This window comes from Chrysemys picta, chromosome 1, assembly GCF_011386835.1.
Source record: "Chrysemys picta bellii isolate R12L10 chromosome 1, ASM1138683v2, whole genome shotgun sequence".
Lineage (NCBI taxonomy): Eukaryota > Metazoa > Chordata > Testudines > Emydidae > Chrysemys > Chrysemys picta.
In genome coordinates, this window is record NC_088791.1 from 170,287,499 (window position 1) to 170,310,403 (window position 22,905).

Sequence of the window (22,905 nt, forward strand, 5' to 3'; positions counted from 1 at the left end):
CCCACCCACGCCTGGCTGCCAGAGCCCAAGTGGTGGCAGGGCTCCAGCGGCGCTTTAAAGGGCCCGGAACTCCACGGCGGCTAGAGCCCCGGGCCCCTTAATTCGCCCCAGGGCTCCCAGCTTCATCCGCAGCTAGTAGCTCTGGGGTGATTTAAAGGCCTTGGGGCTCCCAGCTACAGCTGGAGCCCCAGGGCCTTTAAATCTTGACAAGCCCCACCTCTTCCGGTTGAGGCCCCGCCCCGCTCAGGACTCCGGCGTACCGGTAAGTCCTTTAAGTTACTTTCACCCCTGTGTTTATCTGTGACATCACCTAAAAGGCCCAAACCAGCCAATGAGAATATGGTTATAGACAATCACTCTAACATGCTGAAGGGAACAATCCTGCCAAGTGAGTGATGGCACTAGAGGTAAGAGCTCTTCTCCATCTGATTTCCTTGATTATACTCTGATATTCCACCCCCACCCGTAACCATATTTGAAGGAATCAAAATGTGGCTGAAGGAAGCATTTGGATCCAGTACTGTTGAATGAACTGGAATTCTGAGCACTTAAGAGAGATTGTCTTCTTTCCTTAGGCTGCGAACAACTGCAGTGCTCTCACTACCCTGTCCCTCAAGATCCAGCAGTGGGAACTGAAATGAAAGACGGTGTAAGAGGTGTCATTGACCTCTCTGAAGTAACATCAGAAGCAGCATCTTTCTGATTAGACCATATCTGCAGGTAACTCCCCTATTTGTTGATGGCAAAATAGATGCTCATATGCTATGCGCTGGTAACGTTAGCACACAAAGTGTTCTGTTGTTTTCTGGGGTCAAGGCTGTAGGGCTTTGTGGCCACTCACACTTGGATAGCTGACATGGTCTTCTGGAGTGAGGGTGTCTCCCAGCCGGATAACAGGGATGTTTTTGTTTTGGTTTACATTTAAAGTGAATGTAGTAATGGTGAAAGATGCCAGTTTAGTCTTCAGTTTCTCCAGGGCTCTTGATCCTTCTTGCAATATAATGGGTACTGCATTAGTGTAAGTTCCCCTCCTGCCACCCCTCCAATTTGCCCCACCTCCAGAGCTCACACCAGCAGGGCCAAAAGAAGAGCTCTTTGATAAATCCATCTCTTGGTTCCTCTCTGGAGACCGGAGACCAAGAGGCTGGTTATTGCCTTAGAGATGGGTTTGTTCATTTCACAAACAGGCCAACAAATAGCTCTCTTGGGCAATGTCTTTCAGTCACTACTAAACGAAATCCGATTTGACCTGTTCGCCAGCAATCAACCTCTCACCAGTCCCATGTGCTACCCTGGCCCCCTGGAAACTATTTCTGGTGAACTGCACATAGACCATGTGCCTCTCCTGCTACGTATAATGGCCACAAGGATGATGAGGGAAGGGCTGAAGGAGCAGTGGCCAGAGGTGTTGAGGGAGGGCACAACTGTGAGTGAATAACTCCATTTTTCATAATCGGCTCCTAAGGTCCATCTACGCAGCTGCCAGCAGCGAGCTTCTCAGCCCAGGTCGACAGACTCAGGCTCATGGGGCACACCCACCCACACTAGAACTAGCTGTGCGGATGGCCCACCCTCCCCCCAAGACTTCAGACCCCGAGCTGCAACATCTATCTGGCTATTTTTAGCATGGTAGCGTAAACCTTGCAAGCCTGAGTCTGTTGACCTGGGCTGGGAGGTTCCCCACAGCGGACTGCGTCGACATACCCTAAATGCTCGTCCATCTTTGAGGCACTTATAGAATCATAGATTAGCGTTGGAAGAGACCTCAGGAGGTCATCTAGTCCAACCCCCTGCTCAAAGCAGGGCCAATCCCCAACTAAATCATCCCGGCCAGGGCTTCCCTCCAAATCCTCCTCTTCAGCAGCTTGAGGAGAGTTTTCTCCCTCTCAGGATTTCCAATGTGAGCAGTGAGGTGAGCGGCAGGGTGTGAGGTATCAAATAGCTTCATTGGGAGCCCCAGGAGTAGATGGCTTGAAAGTGCTGTTTATTTTTGATAGATTAAGTGAAAGATGCTGGGGCGGTTTCTGGGGAAGGGTCAGCATGGAAACGGGGATGTTAGAAAATGGAAGCACAAGTGGGTCACTACCCTGTAATTACAGAGTGAGGGAAAACTCTGGTTACACTTCTACAATGACTTTGGGCCCTGGGGAGCCCCTCGCCTTACTCCTGATACCTGACTTGATTTACGGCTGACTCTTCCTCTGGAGGACCCAGGCTGATAAACAGGAATCAAAGCAGACGAAAAGAGAAATGCTATTGAGTAAAGCTCAGAATTAAAGATCTCTGAGACGCTGCTTCCAAATGCCTGGGAGTTAGGGATGGAATTGGAACTGCTCAATTGTTTCTTAAACCCTGTTCTTCTAACAAAGGTTTTTCTTTAGGTCAGGGGAAGGAACGGGGGGAGAGGGGAGAGTGGATCTGTGTAATAAGAGCTATTAATAAATTATTATTATTATTTTGGAGGGAATGATCTGGGTTCTCTCTCTGCTGTCCCAGTGGCCAGTGTGTGCAGCATAGTGACAGTTGCGAAGTCCTACGGGTCACGTTTGTTTGTTTTTCTGAGAATGGACGGACTCACAACTTGACATGCTGTGAGAATGAAGGAAGGGGAAATCATCATAGTTAGTTTCTCTCATGTCCAAACCCAGCCACCCACTCTCACTGTCCTATGGGGAAGGCCCCATCTGGAACAGATACTAAATCTTGGTTAGCAAGTAGTCCGAGGGGGTTTATCAGCATAGATTCTATAGTAGGAGTTTCCCTACTGAATAGATTCATTCCACTGCATTCCTCTTTCTCTAAATCCTCCTGGCTTTTCTGTAAATGCTTGGTTGTTCTTAGTCCTGATGCCTGAAATAGTGGGCAGACCCAGCAATCAGGTGTCAGAACTGCTGAGATCTGTTGCTGATCGTGGGACATTCTCTTACACTAAAATGCAGTTTATCTAAGTAGTAGCAACCACAGCCCATTGTAAGTCAGATAGTCTGGTTTGCTGTTGATTCATCCTTACTGCACAAAGTAAACCCTCTCCCCAGAGAACCTGCAGGCTTTCACAAGGACCAAATTCCAACCCAAAGTGTGGTGCCCTAATGGTGCGTGGCTTGCAGTGCCTGCTCTCACCCAGGCAAAGCACCCCCTCTGCTACTGCTTGTTAGATTAGATGCCATCATGAGGTCTGCAGATGGCTTCTGTTGTCTCTGACAGTCATTTTCATGGATGTTTTAGGAGTAAAAAAATCTAACCTTTGTGTCCCCTCAGATCTCGTATACCGTATGCCCTGCACTGCAGTCCCCATTGTCCTCTGTGGCCAAGGCTTATTCCATAGACTGTTTGGCTCTTCCAGAAGAGGATGACGGAGCAGGCAGGAAATCTGCTCAAGTGGACTGGGAAGATGGTGTTTTGTGAATAAACACCACCACCACAGAAGCTTTAGGACTGTAACGCACCAGAGCCCTGTGTCTGCAATGCCACCCCAAAGGAAGCTCCATTTTCCTGATGAGCAGCAAGAAGAAATGTTGCTCCAATACACCACCTGCCTCCTCAGAGTTTGGGATGTTTGGCTTTGACATTGCCTCTAAGGCAAGGGTGGCCTGTGGTGCTTTACCAGGTAGCCCATCTTTAGTAAGGAGAGGCTGGCCCTTGGGAGATGACAGGTCCCAATGTGCAATCTTGATCCAAGCACAGGCTGCACCTCTTTGTTAGAGCTGAGGACAGCTGTAGTCTGTTCCATTCTATACATGGTCCTTGGGCTTGGGCATGATGCCAGTACAGTTCTTGGAGTAGAGTTTGGATTAAGAATGTATTTGAGGACCTGACAATCACAGATGTCTCCTGTCTTGAGTCCCGTCTCCAGTAAGGACGCAAAGTTCAGCCACTCCTTAAGGAAGAACTGAACAGAGACGGGGAAATACATCTTATGCTTATTTCAGCAGCCATAACATTTAGTGTAGTCTGGAGTGACCTTAATATACTGACACCCTGGCCATTTGCTAACTCATGTGCGTACAGCTATCTGCCTCGTTTGCAGCACTAATGCTAGTACTCATGACCTGTTTGTCCCAAAAACCCCTCCAGCCAGAGAATCAAAGATACAGCTCTGCTAGTTCACCCCAAAGAGGAAGATGATATGCCAAAGCTCATCTATCTGCACATTCCAGCCAACTGACAGCATGCAGACACACCCAACTGGTACTTTTTATATGTATTTCCCCTCATCAACACTCATATGCAGTCAGATTGCTCAGCAGCTATCTTACATGCATGTAACATGAAGAAATAGAAAATTCATCCAAAAACACAGGTCTGCTCCCCTTAACGGCGTGTGGGGATGTGTGACTACAACACCCTTGTTACTATTGCTTCTCCACAAGGCTTGGGGTGGGCTGAGTCTTTAGTTTCTTGCAGGAAATTTGGCGGTATGGGACTACCCTGGCCTGGGATGCTGCTGATCAGTCTGTGGCTGCTGTTCTCAGTCTGTTCCCTATATCCATTCAGAAGCTGAAGTGGGGAAGAGCCCGGCTTGGCCTCTAGCATTGGATAGGACCTATCCAGATCTGGCCTGAATGGTTTTATTGCCTACTGTGTAGGAAAGAGCGATTTCTCATTTTGAGGGGAAAACCAAAACCCAATAGGCTGCTTGCACAATGGGATTTACTAACATAACTCCGCCCCTGCTTGCTTATTATTCTACTCTATCTCTTCTGCTTTGTCTTTAAAGCTAACTGGTTATAGGCTCTGTGAGTTACAGCCTGTTTTGCAGCCTGTTGTTCGGGGAGTGGAACCAGTAACCGCACGGCAGCCGTGCAGAATGGATACTAACTGTGGAGACTGGTTGTGCATCGCAGCATTCTCATTGGGCACTTTTTTGATGTTGCTGCAACCATGCTCTGACCCCCACCAGTGAACACACAGCTGGGAAGCAGCACTGGGACACCCCAATCCTACACTCCTCTTTCTGGTAAATAGGTGTGTAAGAGAAATTACTGCAGGGAAAGCCAGCTAATAAAGGCAGCTTAGGGAGGCTCACGCTCTGGGTGAGAAGCCAGTGTAAGTTAGGATGGTGATGGGAATAGTGTGTCACATTTTTCTTTTCTTCCCATTCCTACTACCCAACAACTAGTCTGTACTCTTGCTACTGACAGCTTTAACTACGGCATTCTTCTACTGGTCCACTGTCCGCTATGCCACGCTGTACTTACTTGCCCACTCTCAGCTTTGTGTCTCCTTTCATACTGCTCTGTAACTTCCCCCTCTCCTCTGAAGCCTCCTAGAAATGCGTCTCTACCACAATGCTTTCCTGTTTAAAATAAAAACAAAACCAAAAAGTGCCATACTTACTTCCAACCATCTTCCTCCAGCTGTTCTATATTTAATATGCACTCCTGACTGAAGCCTGTAAGCTCTCTGGGGCAGGGTTTTTCTGTTGAGCATATGCTTTTGTAAATCGCCAGATACCCTTATGACATTGTAAATAATTCCTTCTAGCTGAGCTAAGGGATTTCACACTGACAGAAATGCAGGAAATTTAGGGTTTGATTTTTTCCCCCTATAAAACATGTTTTATGTTTTCTACTGTCTCACGGTGTTTTCAGTGAAATGCACATGGTTTCCATGAGACCTTTCAGCTTATTTAACACCTGAACCAATGTAACAGGTGAACTGCTTTCAGTTTAACATCTTCATTTTGGCTAAGATATTCTTTGGGGTTTTTCCCCCCTTAATTGTATTAAAGGGTAAACTCTGCATTTGGTTTCCTTTTCTTAATAATAAACATATCTGCTCTATGTGCTGGGAAACTACAGGAGCTCATTAGCTTCTACACTGGCTAAAAGCTATATAGTCACAGAGTAAGCACCAGGGTCTAGAACAGAGGTGGGCAAACTACAGCTGGCCCACGAGATCCTCCTGCCAGGCTCCTTAGCTCCTGCCCTGGGAGGCAAGCCCCCGCCCCCGCTGTTTCCCTTCCCCCGCAGCCTCAGCTTGCTCCGCCCTCGGCGCAATGCTCTGGGCAGTGGGGCTGCGAGCTCCTGCAGCAGCGCAGCTGCAGAGCCCGGCCTAACCTGGTGCTCTGAGCTGCGCAGTGGCGTGGTTGGCTCCAGCCGGGCAGCACGGCTGCCTGTCCTGGCGCTCTGGGCAGCGTGGTTGTAGTGCCGCCATCACTGGTGCTCCAGGCAGCGCGGTAAGGGGGCAGGGAGCTGGGGGTTGGATAGAGAGCAGGGGAATTCAGGATGGTGGTCAGGGGTCTGGATAGGGGGCAGAGGTCCTGGGGGGCACAGTCAGGAATGAGAGGGGGGTTGGATGGGGTGGCGGGGGGCAGTCAGGGGACAGGGAGAGTTGGATGGGCAGGAGTCCTGGGGGGCCGTCAGGGACTGAGAAGCAGGATGGGGGCGGATAGGGGTTGGGCTGGGCCACACCTGGCTGTTTGCGAAGGCACAGCCTCTGCTAACCAGCCCTCCATACAATTTTGGAAACTCGATGCAGCTCTCAGGCAAAAAAGTTTGCCCACCGCTGGTCTAGATCTACAATGGGGACTCAGGCTCAGAGTTAGGCATCAAAGAATGGGCTCCACAAAATCCAGCCTGCTGAGCAGAGGAAGCTATTTATGCTAGTAAATAGGAGAGTTGCGAGAGGTGAGGCCTGAGCCACCTGGGTGAGAGGGAGGTGCTACCTTACATGCAGGATTCACAGCTGTGAACAGTCTCCTAGACCTAGACACAGGCACTTGTACCAGGTCAAACCTTTCCTGCAAAACATGGTTCCAGTGGTGCCATTACCCCTGCCCTCCTCCCTGTTATTCCCACTAGCCCAGTGGTTCAAGCTAGTGTGAGGAGCTTGCCAAGGCTTAGGCACCAAACCATGTGGTGGCATTAGGATGTTACTGGCAGAAGCTTTGGTGCCCATGGAATTTAGGCACCGCCTGAGGTGGCAGCTGAGTGAGTGCTGTGAGGCGCTAACAGTTGGACTTGATTTAAAGTGGAAGCTCGGTGCTGTAGCCTTTTGTGGCTCTAGCCCTATGTCAGGTCAGGCTCTAGCCAGTTGGCTGCCACAGTACAGAGTATGTGCAAGGTTGGCGAGTTACACCAATACAATCCTCAACCAAAGGGACTGAGCTGGAAAGGGGGCCTGCACCTTAAAGCCTAGTCCTGCAAGGTGTGTGTAATGCTAAGGCCAGTGGGAGTCCAGGGTACTTGGCCCGTGCCTGGTCAGCACCCACTCTCACCGGGCAAGAGCCAGCGTGCATGTGTTAACCCTCATTTTGTCAGCATTCCAGGCAGTAAAAGAGCAGGTCGGTCACGCTGGTAGGCACAGACTGCATCAGGGGTAACTGGTGCCTCTTTGCAAGGTCTCAGTGGCCGCATGAAGGGCTCTTCCCTAATCCCCCTTCAACTCTGAGCCCATGGGCCCTCCACGATAGCATTGCCACAGCACAGGTATGCTCGGCCCACACACATCCCCCACACCTCCACCTCATTTCATAACTAAAGGCCTGCAGTCTTTGTGCAACATGCCACTTCTTATCACTAGTAAAAATGCTTTTTAAAAGACACGGTTCAGAACCAACACCTCATTCTCCATTCTGAGCCGTGACTGAAGCAGTGGCTGGAATTACACAAAATGAGGAAGTATAGGGAAACACAGACTGGGCAGGAAATGCATCAAGGAGGGTGTTTGAAAGAGCAAGTGAATCAACTTCTAATGCTAAACCACGGCATTTGACCCTCGCTGAGCAAAAAAACTCTATAAAACTAGCTTTGCTCTGATGGTTTTTCTAACACGCATTCCACCGTGCACAAGAAGTTGTCTCATTAATCATCTCTCCCAGAACAGTCATTAAAAGAGGAAGAGGGAGCAATGAGCCACATCAGCATATAGCTCATAATTAAAGTTGTGCGGGTGTGGGTGCTTACAAGGAATGGGGAAGCAAGAAAGTATATGAGCATGAAAGAATCTGACAACTGGGCAAGGCTGAAAAACAACGCAGCATCACTAGAGTGGCAAACATACACGTTTGTTGGGGGTGGGGGGGAGTCACGGCAGCATTGTTGATGGCCCTGTACATAGGTGTGGAGGAAGACCACAACAGTGAAGCAGACCCATGGCTGTACACATTCCTCCCCTTGTAGCATGTGAAGGAACAAGACACGTCCACCCCAACAATGCATTTTTTTCCTTCTATGGAAAAACGAGAGTATAGTTGATAGAGAATATGCTCATTTCTGAAAACCAGTGCCTTATTTAAACAAGTTGTGTGAGGAACTGGGTTTGGGTGGGTGGGACGTGCTCTGCTGACTGAGTTGTGCAGATGTTAACAGCAACCTGGAAGTGGAGGAATAACACATTTAGGCTGAATTGAATGACATGTACTACACCTGGCTGAACCCTGGGGAGGGAAGCTACATACTTAGTCCCTGCTCCTGTTATGGCTTGTCAACAGGTTCCTGTCTTTACCTTGTTGAGAGTTTTCTTCCATTACATGGAGCAGGGTCGTGCACCTGTGACCTCACTGTTACAGGGAGTAAACTACGAGCACTGTTAAAAACTGGCTTCAGCCCAGCATGAAGTGGTGAAGGGATACAGAGCCATTTCAACCACAGGCTGTTACAATTCAAAGCCAGCCCTAGATTTTCATGACCAAGTTGTTTGCTCTTGCTAGGAGAATTGGGGTTGTCAGCCTCAAGAGCCTGAATGGGGCCACGAGACTTAACTCTCCTCGTCCCTGGGAGAGTCTTGCTGGTGTGCTCAATTACAATATTGTATGACCAGAGTAAGAAGAGATTCTAGCAGACAAAACAGTCTAGACAACGTGAGCGGTTATGTCTGTTAAATAGCATTTCCAATAGTTTTCCTCCAAGAGGATCCTGTGATTTGTAACTTAACACAATCACAATTTTTGGTTAAAATGTGTCCTTAACACTAAGCTCTCCTGCTAACATGCGGTCATCCTTGTTGTAGCCCCCTCCCCCTCAAGGAAGGACACCCTACTTTAGAGGAACCCAAGGTATGTCCTTGTCAGGCACTTTCTTCATGATCCTGACACAATCCTCATTTGGAAAACTGAGAACCATTTATTTCCGCAAAGCGTCTAAAGCCTGAGTAGGCCACAGTCACCAAACTCTTCTCACCCGTAGCACTGTTCCTAGTGGAGTAGGGTTGAGGTACACTGAAGAAAGAGAGTGGAGGGAACTAGCATGGGCATTGCCCATGCTGCACCTGGGCAATGGATAGGCAGCACTCCAGCGCTATCAGTGCAGCCAGTTTCACCAAAACTGAATTCTGTTTTCAAATAAGGATAAAAATGGCATTACAGGCTTCCTTGGGAGAGTGGCAGCTCCTAGACTCTGCCATCATGCCACTCACTACAGTGGCATAAGGATATGCACTCTTGCAGCACTAATGAACCCCCTTTCTCTGTGTATATTGCATTAAGATGTGGCCCAGGACATTCAAGTGTGAAGTAGCCACTAAGAGTTCTGTTGCTGCCCTCACACAAAACACAGCTCACTGGTCATTACTCCAGTTGCAGACCTTGAACCCTCCCTCTGTCATGATGCATACCCACAACACTGTCATCAAACTGCTGCTGCCGAAAACAATGGATACAGAAACAGATTCACGCCAGTCTTCCAAGATGCCTTGACTGAAGTCAGAGCTCAGACTAGTTCCTATCTTCCGATGGCAGAGGGTTCTTGGGAAGATTTAACAACTCTTGGATCTTCTCCATCTCTCTCTCCATGGTTCCTTCTGGAGTGTTACTGACAATTTCTTCCAAGTCAGCCTCAGTAACATTAAGCCTAGCTTTCCTAAAAGGGGAGAGGGAAGATAAAGTAATTTCAGTTTCTGTACTCTCCCTCTAAGCGTATAATTTGCAGCCCTAGAGTCTAGTTATCTCCTCCTGCTCATTGGTAAAACAGACACCAGTAACCTGAAAGCCCAAATCTTTAGGCTCTATCTAGTTTTGTCACTATTTGTAAGTTTTTATGAGTCACACAAACAGTGTCATTGACAAGAACCAGGCTTATCCCTTTGAACACTCCTTTCCCAAGCTGCCAGTCAAATGAATGCTCAAATTAAAAAAGAACAAAGAATGGTTACTTACCTTACAGTAACCATCATTCTTCGAGATGTTCCACGCAGGCCGGCTGAAGTGGCAGCGGTAGTGCCGCAGATCGCGATCATGGCTTTTTATTTTATTTTTTTTTTTGCTGCTTGGGGCAGCAAAAATCCTGGAGCCGGCCCTGGTTCCACATACGTGAATCCCACTGATGGTGTCCATTGGGCCCCAGCACAGGAGTGTGGAATATTTTCCCTACCAGGGTCACATATGCGCCGTGCACGTCCTCAATCCCCCATCCTCCCCAAAGCAGATAAAGGGCAGTGACCTCAACTACCACTAACTAACAGAGGACAGGTCATGGGGTCCAGATGTGCAGAATATCTCAACGAACCATAGTTTCTTATAAGGTAAATAACCAACTTTCTTCTTTCAGTTACTGCACATGTTGATCCCACTTGTGGTGATTAGATAGCAGTCATCTTTCTAGATAGTGAGCTCTAGGAGTTATCTGAAAAGAGATTGCAAAACTGCTCTTCCAAAGTTGGCATCAGATCTTGAAGCAGTAAGTAATGAATAATGTTTTGTAAGTGTATGAGCTGAAGACAGAGTAGGAGCTCTATATACTTCCAGTGTTGGAACTTGACTTGGGCATGCTATTATTGATGCAACTTGTGGTCTGTTGGAGTGAGTTCCGATTGTGATAGAGGACTCTTCTTCTTAATATCATGAACAGTTCTCATACAATCCTATACACATTTTGAAAAAAATAGCCATCCCTTTTGGTTTGTTACCGTAAGCAATAACAAGTCTTGAAGTTTTATGAAAAGAGTTAGTTCTTTCTATGTAATGTAAGAGCAATATTCTCACATCTAAAAGGATGTAATTTAGATTCAGCAGGTGAAGAGTGAGGTTTTGGAAAAAACTGGTAAGTGAATGAATTGATAGATATGAAAATCTGATAGTACTTTTGAAATAAAAGATGGATGTGGTCTCAATTACTCTATCCATGTGAAAAACTGCATATGGAGGATTTATCATTGGGCTTGTAATCTGCTTATTCTACAAACTGATGTCTTAGTGATAGACTCTAGCAGCTCCATCTACTCATTTTAACAAAGAAAAGGTTAAGAGGTGACTTGATTACCGTCTATAAGTACCTACCTGGCAAACAAATATTTAATGATGGGCTCTTCAATCTAGCTGAGAAAGATATAACATGATCCAATGGCTGGAAGTTGAAGCTAGACAAATTCAGACTAGAAATAAGGTGTAAATGATTAGAGTAATTAAAAATTGGAACAATTTATCAAGGGTTGTGATGGATTCTTCATCATCACTGATCTTTTTTAAATCAAGATTGGATATTTTTCTAAAAGCTCTAGGAATTATTTTGGGGAAGCCTGGGCTATACAGGAGGTCCAAAAAGATGATCACAATTTTAGGCTGGGAGGAAAGGACGTGCTCAGAAGGGGTTCAGCGTGTCCTCTTGGAAAGCAGGCGACCCTCCATGCACTGAGCCTGCTTGGCAAAGTGGTCTCGGTTTTCCCAATGGGCAGCTGAGCGGGGCATCTCCCCTGTGGCTGCCCCGATCCAGTTCATTTTGGACTACGTCCTTTGCCTTAGAGCCCAGGGCCTGGCGCCCTCGTCTGTCAAGGTGCACTTAGCGGCCATATCGGCTTTCCACCTGCCGGTGCAGGGGCACACGGTATTCTCCCATGCCATGACTGGCCGATTCCTTAATTGACTAATCGTCTCTTCCCGTACGTTAGGTCCCTGGTCCTGCAGCGGGACCTGAACTTGGTGCTGCCTGGCTGATGGGTCCCCTGTTTGAGCCACTAGCTACGTACTCCTGGTCGCACTCTTGTGGAAGGTGGCCTTCCTGGTTGCGATCAGGTCGGCTAGGCGGGTCTCGGAACTCAGGACCCTGACCTCTGAGCCCCTGTACACGGTGTTCCATAAAGATAAGGTCCAGCTCCGCCCACATCCTTCGTTCCTCCCGAAGGTGGTCTCCACCTACCACATGGGTCAAGACATTTTCCTGCCGGTCCTCTGCTGCAAGCCCCAGGCGTCCAGTGAGGAGCGTCGCCTCCACACGCTGGATGTGAGACAGGCTCTGGCTTTTTACCTGGAGCGAACTAAGCTGTTCATGAAGTCTTTGCAGCTGTTCGTTGCCTCAGCCGAATGCATGAGGGGTCAGCCAATTTCCACTCAGCGGCTCTCCAACTGGATTATGTCATGCATCTGTACCTGTTATGACCTGGCGGGAATCCCTCTGCCGTCGATTGTAAGGGCACACTCGACTCAGGCGCAGGCCTCATAGGCTGCCTTTTTAGCCCATATCCCCATTCAGGACATTTGCAGGGCTGCCACATGGTCTTCAGTTCACACGTTCACCTCGCATTATGCGATCGTCTTCCAGACTAGGGACAACGCCGGGTTCGGAAGGGCTGTGCTCCGTCCTGAGAATTTGTGAACGCCTACCCACCTTCAACAAATATAGCTTGGAATCACCTATTGTGGAATACACACGAGCAATCACTTGAAGAAGAAAAGACAGTTACCTTTTCCGTAACTGGTGTTCTTTGAGATGTGTTGCTAATGTCTATTCCACATCCCACCCTCCTTCCCCTCTGTCGGAGTTGTTTGGCAAGAAGGAACTGAGGGTGGGGGGAGTGCGCAGCGCACCTTATACTGCGCCATGAAGGCGCCACTCCAGGGGTTGCTACGGGCACTCCCCTATGGGTACTGCTAGGGGAAAAACTTCTGACACCGGTGCACGTGGCGAGCATGCACACCTATTGTGGAATACACATGAGCAATCACTCGAAGAACTAATAGCTCTCTTCCATCTTTAGGGATTTTTTTTTAATATAATAAATACATACACTGTTCAGTTTTCAAGAGATTAATAGTTTTAGGGGAGGCCTTCCTTCCCAAAGACTTCTGGCATCCCTTTTCCAATAAAGGGAAATGTAAACCTACATGAGAAGAATTTTGACCCTGTTTGACTCCCCCTGACCCCAGTCTGCATATTGTAATAAAAGACTCAGTAAAGTCCAAACATTCTTTAAAATACATTAAAATCTGCTGTTTACTTTCCCAGCCACACGAGAAGTGAAGATGTTGGGAGAGTTTTGAGCGGAGGCAAGCTATAAATTCAAACTACTGTACTACAAAATAAGCAAATTGCAGCATTGACTGGAATGACTTTCACTGGACAATAAACGGTGCAATCTGAGGCTAGGAAGACCAGATCAGTGGTTCTTAGACTGAACCCTGAAACAACCTGAGAATCAAATAGTGAGGAACTGGGGCTGGAAGCAGAAATAGACCATCCAATACTCTCTCTTACAAATTGGTTTGCCAAATGAAAAATTTGGAACTACAGCCATCTCTGATCAATGATACAGATTCGCTAATTTAGATAGTGCAACATTTTTTCTTACCACTCTGCAAACCTCTGTTCATGCAGCAATCTTCTCTCACGTGTTCTTTTCTCCTGTATGGTCTCACCAGCGAGCTTCTGCACTGCCATCAACAGCCCTCCTGCAGGGATGCTAAGAGATGGAGGAGGAAGTTACAGATAAGCCATCAGAAGACACTAATAGTTTACTGGCAATAAGGAAGGAGTGTGTGGGGGGAGGGCAACCACATGGTCAGTGATACATAACCTCCTCCAATATTCAGACCTTCCTTTTCACTAAGTGGTGACAATCACTGTATGAAGCTCAACTCCCCATACAGCTATTCAGGAAACACAATACCCCTGCTACAACCAGCTGATGTGCTTTGTAAGCACTCATTAAGCCTCTTATCAGACAAGGTAGGTCGGTATTATTAAAATTTTACAGCTGGGAAAACAGGCACAGAGAAGCTAAGTGATTTGCCCCAGGGCATACAGGCAGTCAGTGGTGAAGCTGGGAAGGAAATCCAGGAGTCCTTGCTCCTAGTCTCCTGCTCTCACCAGTATACAACACAACTCCTCAAGAAAATGCTTCATCCTCTTTACTTTCGGCTCATTGTTCTGAGAAGCCAACTGAAGAGCTGGTTAGTAGAGACACTAAACATGGGGAGAAGGGACAGGAGGAGAGAGGATCCTAACACTATTGTTACTTTTCTGTTTTAATGGTAATCAGCATCTTCTATGGCCATTTAAGGCGCAAGCACTGATCAGTTCTAAGGAGAAAGGGAAATCTCCATGTATCCAGCCATCACTGGAAGAACAATGAAGTATAAAGTACAGAAAAATTGGATGGGGACTTTTGGAGACAGAAATCATCATTGTCCACAAAGGGATGCAGAAAATCCAGCAGGGGGCTGAGGGTATGGGAAGTCTGCTGCAGCCCCTCCTAAGATTCAAGGCTTGACTTGGGCGGTCATTATCCAACATACAGTAGCTAAAGAATGTAATTCTGACCCTGTTTATTGATTTGGTCTGCGTGCAGCTTACCCGAATGCTGCTCCAAAGACACTGCCAGCTGCCATTCTGCTCAGGCCCAAATGCATTCTGAACAGGCCTCCTGTAAAGGCTAAAACACACAAGCCACAGACATGAGTCTCTAAGGAGTCCTAGCACCACACACACACACACACACACACAGAGGGAACTGCTCTGCCACTTCTACCCTCCACCCCCTGAATGCCAAAAGCCAGTCTCAAGAGAACAGAAACCAAATACTGAGGCAGCAGTGGCTCTGCCAATCTCTGAGGGGCCTGAACATGTGTGACAGTCTGAACCCTATGTTCACCACTTTGGGGGCGAATGTCACAATATGGTGTCACATGACTCAGTAAAGCTGCTTCACCCCCAACAGTCACATTTTGGCCCTGGTTGCCATACTTCCAATTCAGATTGGAAGGGAAGATGAGAGTGGCAACCTAATAGGTCTTTTTTTTAAATCTGTAACTTCTCTAACACTAAACACAGCACAAAATTTCTTCCAAAAGAGCTGTAAGAACTAAATGCTTGAGGCGGATTACCAGCCCACCCACTACTGAAATGGAGCTACCTCTGACGGAGCACAGCAGTTGTTCAGCAACAACCAGTAATACTACCTAACAGTTTAAAACAGGAAGTGAGGAAAAATATATCCAATTGGAATCACAGTATATGCCTGTATAAAGAGAACATACAGAAAGAGACCCTGTTCTGGATCTAGAGCAAACTTAAAAATGATCTTTCCCTTGGAAACATTTGTAAGCAGCAGCATTAAGCTGTTATGAAGAGAAGGAAGGAATATGCATACCCCCTCACTGATGGATTTCTAATGCTCATTTCTCATTTTTTGAGATGAGATATTATACACTGTTCCGCTGCACTTATACTACCCAAGCACCTTTCACTCAAGAAGGGCAACAAACTTTCAAACATTAACTAAGCCTTGCAACTCCCTGGTGGGTTAGGAAAGTTTTATCATCCCTGTATTAGGGAAACAGGCACACCATGGTTAAATAATTAACCACGGTCATAAAGTGAGACGGTGGCAGCAGAGGAAATACAAGCCAGGAGCCCTGACTCTCACTGACTCAAATCAAAGACAGTATCTCTTCACTCAGACAGAACAGAATATAAAAATAAAGTCATCTCACCTCCTGCGGCAGCAAAGTGACTGAAGGTGGTTTTATTGCGGTACACGGACAGACCAGTGCTCACTGTGCTGCAAGCGTGGGGCACAGAAAGAGTCAGAAGGCAGACATGAACAAAGAGCACACTCGACAATACAGCAGTATGGAACCCAAATCAGAGAGGATTTCACTAAAGAATGGGGAGCTAACAAGTCAGCCCACCCCATCTCCCTACAGCCAATCTGTCTGGGACACACTTAGTAGCCACTAATGTAGGGTTACCATATTTCAGCAAGCAAAAAAGAGGACGGGAGAAGCCCCGCCCTAGCCCCTCCCATTTCCCGCCCCCCAGAACCCCCAACCCTCCCCCCGTTCCTTGTCCCCTGACTGCCCCCTCCTGGGACCCCTGCCCCTAACTGCCCCCCAGGACTCCACCCCCTATCTAAGCCTCCCTGCCTCTTGTCCCCTGACTGCCCCAACCCTTATCCACACCCCCACCCCCAGACAGACCCCTGGGACTCCCACGCCCCATCCAACCACTCCCCACCCCCTGACAGCCCCCCCCAGAACTCCCAACCCATCTAAACCCCTCTGCTCCCTGTCCCCTGACTGCTCCGATCCCTCTCCCCACTCCTGCCCCCTGATAGCTCCCCCCCAGAACTCCCAACCCCCCACCCCCTGCCGCTCCTTGTCCCCTGACTGCCCCCTCCTGGGACCCCTGCTCCTAACTGCCCTCCAGAACCCCACCCCCTACCTAAGACTCCCTGTTCCTTGTCCCCTAACTGCCCCCTCCTAAGACCCCCCTAACTGCCCCCCAGGACCCTACCCCCTACCTGTACCCTGACTGCCCAAAACTTTCTCCATTCCCCCCAAAAAGCCCCCCCCCCGAACTCCCGACCCCCCTCCCTGTCTCTTGACTGCCCCCTCCAGAACCTCCCTGCCCCTTCTCCTGCCCCCTGGCCCCCTTACCCTGCTGCTCAGAACATGGTGTTGGGCTCTGTGCGAGCCGGACACGTGGCTGCGCTCCCCAGCGCAACACACAACCCGGTCCCTGCCCCTGCACAGTGCTGCCGGAGCGGGGCGCGGGGCTGCCGGGGAGGTGGAGTTGCCGGCTCAGAATGCAGGGAGGGAGGGGGGGAGGAGGGGAGGAGGAGCTCTACAGCTGCTCCGGAGTCCAGCCCGTGACTTTCCTGCAGCCCTCCCAGCCGCTCGCTCTGCTCTGCCTTGGGGGGAAATCCCGGACATTTTGAGTGATTTACAAATTCCCCCCCCGGACGCTATTTTTAGCACAAAAAGGAGGACATGTCCGGGTAAATCCGGACGAATGGTAACCCTAACTAATGCATTGACCTCAATCACCTTACAGGATGTGCGGGAGCACTAGAACGCCAAGGTTTTTTATGTAATTTTTTTAAACCAACATTTCCAAGCATAAATTTAAAACCATATGAAGTCTGCAAGCAGGTTAGACTCAAAAGTGAACCTATCAATCATGACAGTGTACCGTGAACAGTCTGTGGGAGCCACAAGCATGGCTGGTCAACTCCTAAAGCGCAGCCTATGTCTCTAACTATTGAGTGAGGATAAAACCATCAACTGTAAGTTGTTGGTTTTTTTTTTTTTTTTTTTTTTTGGGTGGGGAGGGTAATTGCTTGTCAAGCTTAAGGTTAGTGGGAAGGAGGAATGCAGCAGAAATTCTGTATTTGGATTTTAGGAAGGCATTTGATTATCTCAAAAACTTTCTCCCAAAATGACTATAAAATGGTTTGCACATGGACACTGTCATGTAGACTGAAAACTGGCTATAGAATAAAAATCCAAGGGGGTAATGAAAAAGAGCAATGTCTCAAGCGGAAGATGTCTGGAGACAGCTGTGGGGAAACTACGGGGATGTGTGTTAGGTCCAGTATAGTTAAAACAATTAAAGTTCCAGAAGAAGGAGTAAACAGTACATCAATTAAATCTGAAAATGGTACTAAACTGTGAGGAACTGCAAACACAGTGAGGTGGGTCTTTCAATCGTTCCTGATGAAACTGTTCTACTTTGTATTAAATATTCACTGGACTGAAGAATTACTCTATAGGCCAGTGGTTAGGGCACTCACCTGGGATGGGGGAGAGTCAACTTCAAGTTCCTGCTCCAATGACTACTTCAGTATTTCATGCTAAATGGAACAGCTTCATCAGAAACAAGGTTCAAATCCCCCCTCTGCCTGAGAGGAGCAGGAACTTACTGCAGATCTCCCACCTCCCAGGTGAGTGCCCTAACCACGAGGCTTCAGGGCTAAAGAGGGTGACACCACCACCGCCTCCTCCATTTTTTGAGAGAAAGCATTGACCTGGCTGAAGCTCCACAGCTGTGATCCCCGAGTGGAGAAAAACCTTTTTCTCCAGTCCAAAGTCGGAGAGGAGTGGGACTTGGGCCACACCTCTCTCCTCAGCATTTCCTATTGGCTAGCTTAGGCACCAATCCATTCAGCTTGCTGGCTTCTGTAGATATCCTTTTTAGGCACCTAACTCTCCCCATGCATTGGGCCTAACTTGCAGTTGTGGATTCTACTAGGTGGCAGAACACCTAAATTTAGGCATTGCAATCCTGAGCCCACGTCCCCTTTGTGGATTTAGCCCCAAAAGTGAAACCAACCACTCTGTTTTCATCTTCCACACTCAGTGAGAAGTCAAAAGAAAACAGAATATTAATGGAGAAAAATAAATTACATTTGTTTTAAAAGGCTTTTTTAAAGTATGATTTTCAACCTGACAGAGTCCCTTTAACACTTATAGCTGTTATTTTCACCTAAACAGATCTCTGCAGGTTCTTATCCCGATGTTTCCCCACAACCATAGGTATGAAAAACTTACTTGAATATTGCCACAAAAGTAGCAATTCTCCAGCTCCAGCGCCAGCCGTAACGGATGAATCCCCGGATTGCAGCACGATGTGCAGATTGCTATGTGGAGAATGAGAGAAGGTTACAGGTCATAAACTCACTGTCATTTCACTGCACACAGATGATACTTGAGACACTGGCATTCCATTAAGATTACCCATCTTGATAGTACTCAAACTGATGGAATTGATACACTGGTTCCATCTTAAGGGGAAACAGCCCCCATTTCTCTCAGCCATTCAACAGGAAAACTGAGAATTAATTTAAATTTTTAATTCCAATTGGTATTTCCAATCCTAGAGCTGAAGGCAGCCATCTTTCAGAAAAGTAATGTCTTTTACGACACTGGCAGTGCAGAAACCTATTGGGACAGAAACTTGAAACTAGTTTCTAACTGATTTTAACTATGGGTTAATAGTCATTAAATAACTAAGGGCACGTCTTCACTATTGGGGATTGACTTATCGCGTCTAGTGAAGACGCGATAAAAATCGATCCCTGGTGGCTCTGCCGTCGACTCCGGAAATCCACCGTGGCAAGAGGCCAACCCCCTGCCACACCCCGCACCCCTCTATTTCAGGCTCTTTGCTGCTGAAAACAGGCTCCACAAAAAAGGAGCAGTTTTGGTTCCAATATGCATGAGTTTGGTCCATACCACAGCATCCAGACGGTTCTGAAAAATCTCCGCTTGGCTCCGCTCAATATATTGTGTCTTCGCATGCTGAAAAGCTGGCAAACCTCCATACACCCAGCCAATGACAGCCCCTGAAAACGTAGCTTTGATAATGTTGAGAGTTTCTTCTGGGTACTGCTGTAGTTCACTAGCACAAAGAAACAATGTTACTGGGAGATTTAGCATTTGGGAGCACTGCTAACCTAACAAGAGTCATTCCTGCTAAAACATATCATGCATGGGACCATTTCAGACACTGCTCTTCAAATTATTGCATTTACAGATTAAACTCATAATCTGCCATCAACATTAAGCAAACAGGTAACATTATATTTTTTTAAATCCTTCTTGGGCAGGACTGGACAGCTAAAGCGAATGGGACACAGAGTCTTTCACCTTTCCTTCACAGGTTCTGTTGTAGTCAAGATCAGTAGTGTCCAAAAATCCATTGCATCTAATGGCTGTTTGGAGGTCTACGTGAAATAAATTGGTGGGTCTCAAGGTATTTTAAAACCCACACCCCTAACAAATGTCACTCAAGGGAAGTCTCAGCAAAAAGGCTAAGGACTGAGTGAAACCTGGAGACTGTGCTTTCTCATTCCTAGAATGAAAGGGGAATACAGAATATCACAAAGGTAGTGTTGCCAGCTATCATGATTTTATTGTGAGTCTTGTGATATTGGGTGTTATTCTTAAAGCCCCAGTTCCTGTAGTCAGGTGATCACAGGAGAATCTCAGCTTTTGTTTTTAAAAGGTAAGTTTCTAGCCCTCCGGGTGGTGGAGAAAAGGTCAAAAACATGACACAAATGCCCCCCAAAATCTCAGAATCCAGACAGCGAATTAAATGGTATTTAAATCAATCTCATGATTTTCCAGTGCTAGAGGTTGGCATAAGCCATGCTCACCCCAGAGAGGAACATGATCAGTACTAGCAGGTTGCTAGTTTTGTTTCCCCGCCTGATGGAAACAGTGCTATTTTCCCTTATAACTGCTACTTTATGTACTAGTCGTGAATTTCCGAGTGTGCAGGTCAGACTGGGTGCACATCCAGGTGACTGTGAATGATTTACCAACGGGTGTCACACCAGGCAAAGGCGTGAATGGCTGTGCAGGATGAGCACTGGGATGAGGAGGCCAGGTAACCACAGCAACATGTGTGTGTGTAAGATGGGCAGATAGATAGTGTGTGGGAGATAGCTGGATAGGAGGGAATGCATGGAAGACTGGATAGATAATCACAGCCAGGGGCGGCTCCAAGCACCAGCGCAGCAAGCGAGCGCCTGGGGCGGCAAGCTGCAGGGGGCGGCGTGCAGGTCACCATGAGGGCGGCAGTCAGGCAGCCTTCGGCGGCATGTCCCGCGGCTTCAGTGCCGAAGGCACAGGACCGGCAGATCACCCGCAGAAACGCCGCCGAATCTGCCTCACTGCCGTGCTTGGGGCAGCAAAAAACATAGAGCCGCCCCTGACCACAGCAGAGTGTGCATGCCTGTGTGTGGGGGACAGACAGACAAGGTGTGTGTGTTGGGCGACACAGATAACCACGGGGGGGGGGAGGGACGGACAACCAAAGCAGTGTGTGGGCGGAGAGAGACAGAGGCGGGGACAGATAACCACAGCAGAGCGTGTGTGTGTCGGGGAGGGGGGACAGACACCCACAGCAATGTACGTGAGGAGAGGGGGAGGAGGAGGCGGCGGCGCACACACGTGGGGAGGGGGACGGGCTGCCCTAGCCATGCCCTTGCAGGCCCGGCCCGGCGTTACTCACTCGCGGTGCCAGAGCTCCCGCAGCCGCTCCCAGCCCGTGTCCGGGGGCTGCGCGGTGCCGATGTGCCGGGGCGCCGAGCCCAGCTCCGGGCCGCTCCCGGGGGCCCCCATGCCCGGCTGCTGCCGCGGGAACCGCGGGCTGGCTCCAGCCTCCAGCCCCGCAGCAAGGAGCGCGGCCCGGTCCCGGACGCCTGGGTCCCCCCGGCCCCGCCTCACCGGCGGCAAGAGCGGCCCGGCTCGGCCCCGCTCTGCCCCCTGCCGCCCGGGAGGGGCAGCGCAAGCAGCGGCCCCGCCCCGCCCATCCCCCGCGCAGGGGCCGGGCTGCACCTCGGCTGCCCCCGCGCCCCATGGCTCTGCCCGCGCGGCCCTGTCTGCCCGTTCCTGGGCGCTGCACAACGCGCTGCACCAGGGCCCCAGTAGGCAGCGCCCAGAGGGCGGCATGTGGCACGCTGGGATCCCGACCCCTGGGCATAGGCGCTGGAACGTGGGGTGCTGCCTGGAAGTGGTTTCCGTCACATAACAGGGTTTACAGTTTGGTTCAGTGGCTCTCAGCACCCCCCACTATACAAATTGTTCCAGCGCCACCACCCCATGGAGCACAAGCAGCCAAGTGTACAGGCACCCAAGCAATATCCCAGGGGTCGGCCACCTTTCAGAAGTGCTGTGCTGAGTCTTCATTTATTCACCCTAATTTAAGGTTTCACATGCCGGTAATACATTTTAACGTTTTAAGAAGTTTTCTCTCTATAAGTCTATCTTATATAACTAGGCTATTGTTGTATGTAAAGTAAACAAGGTTTCAAAGTGTTTAAAAAGCTTCATTTAAAATTAAATTAAAATGCAGACCCTCCCCCCACCCCAGACCGGTGGCCAGGACCCAGGCAGTCTGAGCGCCACTAAAAATCAACTTGTGTGCCGCCTTTGGCACACCTGCCATAGGTTGCCTACCCCTGCAATATACCAACAGCAGCAGCTGTACAGCCACATAACTTGCATCCACTATAGCTTGTAGTGTAGACATGACCTAAGAGCCACCACCTTAACACCAACCCCTTCTCTCTCCATTAACCAAGGAAAGAACCTCAAGCACACGAACACTCTCTTTCTCTCTCTCCCTGTCCCCCAATGGCTTGGAAGATGCATACCTCCTGCTGACCAAGGAAAATGCTTTCCCCAGCAGACTTTCACTCCCTCTCTCTCCACAGCTTGGAAGATGACTGCCTAGTGCTAAGCAGAAGCAGCAGCTTTCAGCCAGCAGAAAGCAGAAAACAAGGCAGCCCAGCTGCCCAAGATCCAGTGAACATACACATCTGTTGGAGTACACATCTCAGGAATAATGTCACCAACACTCACCGGCTGTAGTCCACGAAAGCTTATGCTCTAATAAATTTGTTAGTCTCTAAGGTGCCACAAGTACTCCTGTTCTTTTTGCGGATACAGACTAACACGGCTGCTACTCTGAAACCTGTCATTTTATCACAAACTTCTTAGTTGTGTTCCCCACCCCACCCCCCCGGTTCCTGGACTCAGGTGATTTTTGTGAGGCGCAGCTTTCATTTAAAAAAAAAAAAAGGTACGTTTGTAGACCACCTGGGTGTGGAGAAAAGCTTGAACATGACCTAAGAGGATCCAGTGGGCTCAGAAACCAGAAGCAAATAAAAATACCCCCACCCCATTTATTACACCTTTACCTCGATATAACGCTGTCCTCGGGAGCCAAAAGATCTTACTGCGTTATAGGTGAAACCGCGTTATATCGAACTTGCTTTGAACCGCCAGAGTGCGCAGCCCCCCCCCCCCCCGCCCACCCCCTCCGGAGCCGCTGCTTTACTGCATTATATCCGAATTCGTGTTATATCGGGTAGCGTTATAGTGGGGTAGAGGTGTATTTTTAAGCCAATCAAATTAAGTGTAGGGACTTGAATGCTTGTGGTTGGTATGACTGATAACTGCACTAG

General features: G+C 48.6%; 2 protein-coding genes across 3 annotated transcripts in view; one reads left to right on the forward strand and one right to left on the reverse strand.

Moving 5' to 3' along the window:
- CD80 (CD80 molecule) overlaps positions 1-5,742 on the forward strand; it is a 31,040-nt gene extending 25,298 nt beyond the window's left edge. For both annotated transcript variants that reach the window (XM_005310176.3, XM_065589622.1), the window contains exons 6-7: positions 576-720; positions 3,259-5,742. In XM_005310176.3, coding sequence (XP_005310233.1) covers positions 576-703 — 128 coding nt within the window. In that variant the 3' untranslated portion in view covers positions 704-720; positions 3,259-5,742. The remainder of the gene's footprint in view (positions 1-575; positions 721-3,258) is intronic.
- Positions 5,743-8,806: 3,064 nt separating this feature from the next.
- TIMMDC1 (translocase of inner mitochondrial membrane domain containing 1) lies at positions 8,807-21,180 on the reverse strand. Its single transcript, XM_005310177.5, has 7 exons — positions 20,949-21,180; positions 19,166-19,331; positions 18,482-18,570; positions 15,644-15,711; positions 14,505-14,583; positions 13,501-13,611; positions 8,807-9,800 (listed from the first exon to the last, which is right to left on the reverse strand). The coding sequence occupies exons 1-7, from the start codon at positions 21,056-21,058 to the stop codon at positions 9,656-9,658; spliced, it is 768 nt and encodes a 255-aa protein (XP_005310234.1). The 5' UTR covers positions 21,059-21,180; the 3' UTR covers positions 8,807-9,655.
- Positions 21,181-22,905: the final 1,725 nt, after the last annotated feature.